At 47.0% G+C, this 9,786-nt stretch overlaps 1 protein-coding gene across 9 annotated transcripts in view; it reads right to left on the bottom strand.

Annotated features, from left to right (window-relative positions):
• The window catches only part of LOC146432992 (uncharacterized), a 56,434-nt gene that overhangs the window by 9,487 nt on the left and 37,161 nt on the right, over positions 1-9,786 (bottom strand). For 6 of the 9 annotated variants that reach the window (XR_014853964.1, XR_014853961.1, XR_014853962.1 and 3 more), the window contains one exon: positions 6,519-6,767. Coding sequence is in view for 2 of the 9 variants with exons in the window: in XM_085068818.1 (XP_084924944.1) it covers positions 6,729-6,767 (39 nt within the window). In the remaining 7 variants the exon portion in view is untranslated. Of the gene's footprint in view, positions 1-176; positions 2,567-6,518; positions 6,768-9,786 lie in introns of those variants that run through there. The other 3 variants (XR_014853958.1, XR_014853960.1, XR_014853959.1) reach the window with 2 other exon arrangements.

Below are 9,786 nucleotides of genomic sequence, written 5' to 3'. Positions count from 1 at the left end.
ACACAGACAGATAGACACACAGATAGACCACTGGAGTGCTGGTGAACCTGCCCATCCGTTGCTCCCGGTGAATTTCTCCTATGCCAAGAATTCCAGGTGGGCTCACACTGCAGCTTTTCCTTCATCACAAATTTGGGTATTACTCCTAACAAACCAATAAACTTTGTGATAATAAATAGGAAACTAAAATATTCACTTGAATGAACTGGCTAGTGTTACAGCCACAATATGGTCACATAATCACAACTTTCATTCAAAACCAGACAAAGAACATCAAACAACATTAAAAGAACTTTATGTTCTTCTTCAGTAATGCAACTTCAACTACAGAAGTAAATAAATTTGGTTTATACTAAGAACAGAAGCACAGAGGGATTTCTCTAGATAAAATTTCTATTTTAGGAGAGATTTGAATTTCATAAACTGGTCATGTGTTCTGAAAAACAACCCAGAATGGAGAACAGAGCAATGACACTTAGGCTGTACATTCATTAAAGCAAAGGCTTTTTTAAACTGCAAACCTGGCAAACAAGGCCCTGATTTGTCCTCTTGGGCATGCAAGACCAGTCAATAACAGTGTGGTCAGTCCCAATCCCAGAGTCCTAACTGCTGCTCCAGACACCACACAGCTTCTGCCAAGTTTGCCTGTGCAGAGCTCCATTCCTGAGGCTGCATTCCTGGTTCTGACAACAGCCACCACACAGCTCCAAATGTGGTCAGACATATGTGAAGAGAGGCATGTGATGAGGCAGGCATAGCTGAACTATTAATTAAGGAAAACATAAAAAATTACATATCTGAGAAAGTGATGGCTGTGCAATTGAAGTGCCTCAGTGCTGATCTCAGAGCTGCATCCAGCAGTGCCTTTGCTGCAGGAGAGAGGAGCCCAGCTCTGCCCCAGTGCCAACACCACATGCTGAGAGCTCAGCACTGCTTCCTGCTGAGCGCTGAGCCCCAGCTGGGCATAAGTCCCTGCGGGCTCCATCCCTGTGGGGACTCTGCAGGACATGCAACTGTCCTGCTCATCCTCCCACCACTCCATCAGCAAGGTGGCACAGAAGCCTTGCACTGACTCACTGTGCTGCCCTGGAGGTCCATGGCCTATAGAGGAAAGCCTGGCCCTACACAGCCCTGCTCCCTGCTTGAAGCTTGCTATTCCCAGCACTTTGCAGACTACAGAGGAACAGAGACAATAATGACACTTTCTGATCTATTGCACCTTTCTGCATGGTTAAAGACCCACTGTCTGACGTACTGTACTGGCCTCCCTTTCTGCCTGCTTTGATTCCCCGATGCAAGTCAAGATCCACTCAACTGCATTTATGTTGTGGTCTGTAGGAAACACTTCATAACCTGCACCCAGAGATCTATTCTGAGTAAACATGAAATTCTATATTTAAAAAAAAATACAAACCAAACCATTCCAGTATTCTCAGACTACAAACACTTTTGATCCCCATTAATTGCAGTCTAAGACTACAAAATACAGGGTATGACAACATTTGTAGAACATGTACATAGCATTTGTTAAAGACAGCGTCCTTTAAAGTCAGCTACATGTGATAACTTCTGGCTACTGCATGTAGTTGTAAACTGTAGGAAATCACACCATTTTAAAAATGCTTGGAGTAAGACCATGTCTAGATGAGCACTGTCCAAAGAGTGTGGTCTTGAGACTAGATCTCAGCCCACATCCTTCCCTTCCAAAAGATACATTGATTTTATACCTTCCTTGGCAGTTTGGGGTCAAAATGTAGCTCAGGTCAGGAGAGGTCCACGAGCATCTCTGCCAGGCTGCAGGGAGATGAGTGAGGACCCTTGGGGTGCCAGGGTGGTTCCATCAGGGCAGGGGTTTGCATTCAGCAGGGATGGGCCTCTCCTGCTCCCTCAGATAGGAATCCTGAATTGGCACCATGTTCACAGTATGGAAATCTTTAATGTTGATTTCTCTGTCTGGGTAGATACCAGGAGTCCTCTATAATGTCAGCAGTATTTAACTCATGACTTTGGCTGCTCTTCATGGAAGGGGTACAAAAGAACAAGCTCCAGTGTGAGAGCAGCAGCAGACCCCCCGGAACAATGGCTGACCAGAGAACCTGGCCCAGAGTAGAGAGAGCCTCAATTAGGACCAAAGAGAAGTAACAGCCTTAGTACAATATGACAAATGTGCCAGACAATGCCTCATTTTCTAGCTGCAATCCCTACTGTCAGATCTCTGTGTTATATTTTGGGTATTGACTAAATCACATTGGCTGCACAATTCCCCCCACACACCCAATTTTTAGATGTCACTGGAGAGGGGAATAATTGTCTATACTTAGCCCACCAAGTCCCCATGTCAATCTTTGCTCCCTCTTTGCTTTAGAACTCTGCTATCCATTTTCACCTGGTGTATCCCACAGTGGGTCTGGATGCTGAAGAATGCAGCCCAGGCCATGCTTTCCCCAGAAGGATTAATGCCCGGGCCTGTGGTTTGTTTTCCATTTACTTCTTTCTTGCTTTCTCCATGTGTGGGTTTCCTTATAATACAGGCTATAAAAAACAACCCAGCCAGAAAACAGCAGACCTGAAATGGAAAGGAAATTATAAATCCAATGGCAGAAAGTAGAAAAGAAGGAAAAGTGTAACACTTGTAGTGCAGTTTTGCCTGCAACTTCAGTCTCATCTGTGCTGGTTTGAGGCCATGATGGTACATTTGAAAAAGAAAGCATCAGGTTTGTGGATGGCAGACCCAAACCACAGCAGTTGTCGGGCTCACAACTAGCAGCCCTCACCGCATGTCTCTGTCCTCCCTGTGCCAGGCTGGCTGCTGTGTGCAGTTGGCACCACAGTGCCATTTCCCCTCACAGGGATCACAGGGTCTGCGAGGCTCGCCATTCCCAGCACTGCTCCGGGACACTCCCTGTGCGCTGGGCCACAGCACCTTGTGGGTGAGTTGGCACTGAGCACCTTGGGAGTTGCTGCCCTTGGGAGCTGCTAGCCATGCAGAGTCCCACATGAAGTGGTGTTTGTACACTACTAGAAAGTAGTGTCTCTGGTCTTCCCAGCTGCTGCTGAACACTCGCCGCAGAAAGGAAAGTGGGCAGAGCATGTGGAGGGAGATCATGAGGAGACTTGGGCCTGGACAACTGCGATCAGCCATCTCCAAGCCCTTTCCTTGCAGAACATGCTGGGAACAAATGGCATAGTATCACATAACACAGATCAAAGTGATGTTCCCCACTAAGGAGGGACCCACTAACCATCAGTGATGCTTTTCTCAAAACAGGAAAGGTAAGAGCACAGGTGAGGAGAAAGGAAGAAATATCTTTGGAAACAGGCTCCCAAGCCAGTAGGAATGTGAAATGCCCAAATGCAGCCCAAGTCAGTGCACAAGGAAATAGCACTTTGCAAATACAAGGAGAAAAGGTTCTGCTGCACCTCTGAGCAGTGGCAGAGCAACCCTATCCCTGCGAGGAACAGCCAGCAGTGCAGGCAGGTGATCTGTGTCCTCATCCATCTCAACAGACAGGAAAAGGAAAAAAAGAGACCAGAAAAAAGTCATGGATCTTTGCCGGGAACAAGGAGCTGCACTGGAGCAGGCTTAGGGCCACAGCACAGAGAATTTCTCTTTCCTTGCAAAAGTGTTTGCAGGTCCTGAGTGTTTTAAATTCCCACTGGACTCACAGGTCCTCAGTGCTCAGAGTGTGACAGCAACAAGTGGCCAAAGCTCCTTGTTCGCAGTGACTGAATTTGACCCTTTCCAGGACTGCCCCAGGCAAGGTCCACAGGACACTTTGGGGGATGTGGATCCTCCCTGCCTGGCTGTGTAAACAGACAGATTTAGATCAATCTCTGACACCTCTCTGCACAAGTCCCACATTCCTGCAGGAGGTTATTTCAGGCTCTCCCTCCCGGAAGAAGGGAGTCCCTGAGGGGGCACAAAAAGTGGGCAGGAGCACCAGGCACCAGGATGCTGTGTCCTCCTTGGCCACCCAGCCTCAGGCTCCCATCAGTACACAGGTGCCTTGATGTGACTTGGCTGATCCTTGCAGGGGATGAGCCGATCGGCCCCAGTGCCAACTGGTACCAGACAACCTGGTACCAGAGGCAGTTTGGGGAGGCAGGGACATGCACGACCAAAATTGATAGTACTCGGAGGGTGGGGAGAGAAACCATTTCAGTGATGGAGTTAATTTTGTAGAATCTGGCTGTTAAACAAAGAACCACAGTGTTTTTAAAATTCTGCTTATTGAATGAAGTCACTCTCCTGCCAACTGTATTCCTTCAGCTGGCTGGACAATCTGACACCTCTGCTTAGGAAAGAATCTGCCAACATGAGCAGCTTGGTGTGCTGGGATATGGAACCATCCCTCAGCTGCGCTCCCTGGGCAAGCCAGGCTCTGTGGCTGGGAACAGAGCCCTTTTATGGGAAACTTCTAGACAAGTATGGGAAGAGCCTTTATGCCCTCCAGCACCACAAAACCTGGAGCCTCCAGCCACTGGTCCATACCCATTGTACTGAGGGGATGGCAGATCTCTGGGAGCTGCTCCCCTCCTCTAACACCCCAACTCAACATTCCTACTTTTGCCTTAATACAGACAGTTGTGTATCAGTGTCCCCTTAGGACACTATGTTCTCCACAGAAGGGCCTGGGGACAAAGAGCACCTTTTGAAGGTTCTTGTTACTCTGTGCCATATTTCTCTTCTCTGATAAGCCTATCTGTGAAATTCCAAAAAGACAGTTATCTCCTCTTACAAAATAGCTCAGGCTGACTGTTACTCTGATCCAAACCTTCTATGATACCTTTCTGTAAGCAAAGAACTACTTAAGTTGTACCCTTGAGGACAATGTTTCGCATTTGCTGCATTTCAACACCAAAAAAGGCTACTTTTTGTACCAGCTCTGCACTTATATTGTTACTGTGCTTTTTCTGTCAGTAGCACTTAAAATTCTATTTACTAGATATTGCATTTACCACTTGGAATGCATTTCACTTTGTAAGCAGCAAAGCCCCATGGACATTTCACATGAAAGAAACATTGATGTGACTCCGTTGAAAAGAACAAAAGCCATTTTGTGGATTTTTTTTATTTGCCCAAATCCTGTCTATTTATATTTCTTGATTCTGCTGCAGAGTATAGGAGATATTAACAACTGTACTTTGGCACCAGCACCAGCCCTGGCAGGCTGTACCAAGGTCACAGCCAGTAGCCCCAGACTGCCCGGCAGCACCTAACTGACCCTGCACTGAACTGCACTCTCACCACCACACAACATTAATTCTGACTTATCCAGGAGAATGAACAATTTTCAAATGGCAGAATGGACTCAAATTGGTGATCTGGGCAGGTTCCAAACAGGTGACAGTTGACCCTGTTGTAGTTTTATGGGCACAAAGGAACACATCAGTCATTCTTCTGATGTATAACAGGGTCGTAATGTAGTTCTGGCAAACCCCACGGCATTGCCAGAAAATCCCTACACTAACGTGCCTTAAAGCAGTCTAGGCTGAGCTTGTCATACGTCTCAGATCTCTGCATGTTACTCATTCCAATGCAGACTCTAGGGCTAACCACAGTAGAGAGAAAAATAGCTGAGGACACAAAACACCAGAATAATTTTAAGCATTCACTACTAAAATACCGTATATATTAAAAATGCTGTCAGCATTTACACTAAAGTCAAAAGCATCCCTGGATTTAGGCTTTGTTCTACATTTCATGCTGAGTTCAGCAATAAATATTCAATCACAAGAACTTAGTTTGAAAGTTCAGCATTTTTAAGGCCCCTCGAGTTTAAAATGACTCCCCAAAGCAAGAGGCCTTTTCCAGCAGCTGGAGTGTGCAGAGGGGCTGTGTGGAGCATGGACTGGAAGCATCACCACAGAGCCTGCCTGTAACAAGGGGCTTTTGGGAGAATGAATCCATGAAGAAGCCAAGGCCGACATTTGATGTGCTGGCTGTTCTCACCACCAAGGGCCCAGCCCAGCATGGATCAGCCACAGCTCTTCTGGCTCTGGCAGAACCTCCTGTCAGCCAGGCACAGGGCAAGACTCACCCAGAGGGTTTATGTGGCAACATCCAGGGGGGCTGGAGACTGTCCAGTTGCAGGGGTGGCTGCTCTGCTGCCAAGGCACTTCCCAAACCCCCTGTGCAGGGGTTGCAATCTCACTCCCCATACACCATGGATAGAGGAGATGTCTGAGCTCAGCAGGCCATGAAGTACTTCATCATCAGTTTTCCTTGTTCATTAGTGCTCCCCAGCCCCAGGACTTCAGTGCTTCACTTCCCGGTGAGCCACCAAGAGCACCACTGTGGGTGGGACACGGCCATGTGGAACGTGGGCACATGAGAAGTAGGCACTGCCACAGGTGGGACACAGGCAGTGCTCTGGCTGGGACGTGGGCACATGGGATGTGGGCACCGCTGCAGGTGAGACATGGGCATGTGCTCATTGCTGCCTCAGTAATCATACAGACCTTCAAAACCAGAACTTCTCATCCAGAATACCAAAGAGCAAATCCCCACACTCTCCTGCAGTCTACAAATATTTTCTTTATTTATCAGAGCAATATCCTTCAGAAATCAAAAGCCCAGGTCCTTCCTACTCCACTGCAGGGTTCATGTGACACCAGGAACAGCCAGAGCCAGTGACTCCTCTGCGTCACTCACCCCACACCATGGCCATGTTCCCGGGGCCAGTGAAGCAAGCTCCAAGGGCTGGAGAGCGAGTCAGTGTTGTCAGTCAGAAAAGTGAGTGTATCTGTCTCATACTGCTGACACCCTGAAAGGAGAGAAGAAATGAAACTCATTAAACTATTCAAAGTGAGGACTAAAATAAAATTATTCCAAAGAGGAATACTTGCATTTTTAAAAAATGATACAGGTATTATCAGCTAAAGAGACTGTTGTCTCTTCCAGAACATGCTGCTGCTGACAAGACCTTAACATGTCAGCTGTTATCACCACTAACACCTGAGACAGCAAACAAGAGCTAATCCTTACACCATTCTTGTGCTAATGACTGCAGGAGATAACTGGTGTCCCTGGCAAGTGTCCCATTTAATTCAATTAACTTCAGCCAGGCCCTGGTGATTGCACTGGCAGTGTCAGAGAAAGCCAGAAGCCAGATCTGGAGTCAGATGGCAAAACCAAGGCAGTGTCCATGGTCCTTCTGTGGCCCAGTCCCCAGCAGCAAATCCCACAGGTAGTGATTGATCTGGCATCCACAGCAGCTTTTACAAAAGGTTGTGGAAAATCATCATTTTTTCCCAAAAAATGCTCATCTTTTTTTGCTGAGAAAATGCAGGCAACCTATTTCATTGTACATTTTGCTTATTTATTTAGAAATGCTGGGTTATGTGGGTGTTGGTTTAAGCAGTGGTTTCAGAGGGTTCCCACCCCCATCCACGGGTCCAAGCCAGCAGGAAGATCACATTTCTCCTAACACAAGGCAGATGTCTGCCAGCTGATCTGGGGGCACACAGAGCTGGCCCCTCCAGGGGACCCTGACACTTGCAGAGATTGAGGTGCCTGAGGTATGAACTGAAACATTCTGGTAAACATGAAAAATAAACTAACCATGAAAAATTAAGCTGCAGGAACAACTGGTATATCCCCTAAGTTGATACAATTTTCTGTTTGATAGTAAAAAAATACCTTCCAAATATTTTCTTTTCCTTTTGAACATTCTTCAACTGTCAGCTTCAACAAGACAGCAATATATCCGCCCACTTGCATTATTCAGTTAAGAAGTTTTGAAATAGAAAGAGATTTGCAGAGTAGTTTCTTTGGTGGTGCTTTTGAAATGTTAGTAAGGGATGGATAGCGGCTAAAATCCTGAGAAGTCTGTACATTGCCAACAGAAATAGAAAGTGTATTTAAAGATGGGAGATTATCCATTCCTTGACAGGGCTGTCATACCTACTCTGTTGTCAGTTCTTAGCAACAGTTTTATTTGAAGGTCAGTCCAGCACAAATAATGCCCAGAAAAGCTCTACTGCTGAAAAACAAAGCCTTCAGACCTTCAAAAGGAGCTGTAAGGACTCATACGTGACCATCAGCTTGGACATGTCTCAGAAGCAGCATGAGCCAGTGGAGATTTCTGAAGCTTCACTAAGTTTCTTTGTGGAAAACTTGTTACAGCGTTCCAGTCATCCTCCAGCCTTTGTGTATCCTCCAGCATAACTGAGAGTACTATAGGGAAGCCCAAATTGGTGTCAACAGTCAACATGTCACTGTGTTTGCACCTGCAAATCCACTGGAGAACAATTCTCTGCCAATAAAGCTCAGCTGGTCTGTGTCAGCAACTGGCTTCCAAATCAGAAAGCCTGTGCAGTGGATCTAATCATTAAATACACGTTTAAATAAACTTCTACTTCTAAATAAATCCTATGGACATTTTTTGTATCCTGTGGCTCCAATGCATAAAGGTGCTGAGCTCCTGGCAGGAATGTTGGCACTCAACTCCCATTTGCTCCCATCTATGTGTCTGGTATTTTCCAGAAAAGAACCAACCTCCCCAGTGTGCTCCAAACCCAACTGTGCCCAGGTGTTTCCAGACAGCCCAGGCTACTCCCCCAGACACCACTTTTACACCAGTTCAAGATCCATGAGGAATAACATGGGGAGACCAGAGCTGTGCAGAAATACTTGCAAGCAGAAGAATGCCACAAAGTGCAGTCACAGTAAGAATTCCCACCCTTGACAGTGCTGGTCAATCCTGGGCAGGCTAACCTCGGCACTGCTGCAGCCATGCTGCAACCCAGAGCAGGGCTGCATGGAGCACAGCACACGTCCAGGAGAGCACCCGGCTGCACTCAGACCATGCCAGCAGCAGTGGGACAGAGCTGCCCATTCTTCACAGCATGTCCCAGAGAGTTGCAGGTGGCCACTGCCTGAAGAACACTCCAGTCCTTCCTTGCTGCTCACAGGTACAGGGCCAGAGTGAAGCATGTCTATGGCATCCTGCAATTAGCAGCCTCACCCCTTCAGATCTGTGAGTGAGTGAGCCCCAACAGGACTGTTGAGCTGAGCTTTATTTTTTGCCAAGTGGAGTGTCAGCCAAGGGAAAATTGTGCCTGATGAGGACTGGTGCCCATGTGAGCCATGTGTGTGTGGCAGCAGTGGGAAGGCACAAAAAACCCCTGCATTTTCAAATGCTGCCCCAATTTCCCTGCTGAGTGTCAGATTCTAGGAACCAGCCACATGCACAAAGCAGCTGTGGAGCCACGTTTAAAACTGCCTCACCTGCTGCACTGAAAGAGCTTACGATGGCATTAGCATGAAACTAAAATTAGAGACTAATTAGGTTCTGGAGTCACTGAAATTGATGACAGCTCAGCAATTAACATCCCTGAATTTTCTTGACTAGAATAACCCTAAAATCTGCTCCCATTCATGCTTCTCCCTGCTCCATAAGCAAGAGCTGCAGTAGCCTGGCACACTTTGCACACGGGAATTCTGGCACCTCTGTCAGTGCTTGTGCTATTCCCAGCAGCTACTGGGGCTGGGAAGAGATTGTGTATCTGCAAATCAGTATCATTTCACAAAAATGGGATGTGATACTCAATGCCAGGGCATGAGAACCATCACTAACCATCACATGAACACATACAAGACACAGTCCAACAGAAACTGTGAGAGACAATGGCGTGGTGTCCACTGGTCCTTCATGCAGTTATGTGTGGCAGTGATGTCAGGCCAGTGCTGCTGCTGCTCCAAGCAGAAGACGGAGATGCCAGCATTAACCAGTGAGGGAATAAAAGCATCTCCTGCTCAACACCAGCTCAGGGTGTCTGAGT

The sequence above is a fragment of the Lichenostomus cassidix genome, chromosome 9, assembly GCF_008360975.1.
Source record: "Lichenostomus cassidix isolate B80296 chromosome 9, HeHo_3.0, whole genome shotgun sequence".
Classification (NCBI taxonomy): domain Eukaryota; kingdom Metazoa; phylum Chordata; class Aves; order Passeriformes; family Meliphagidae; genus Lichenostomus; species Lichenostomus cassidix.
This window is presented reverse-complemented; position numbering and strand designations above follow the sequence as displayed.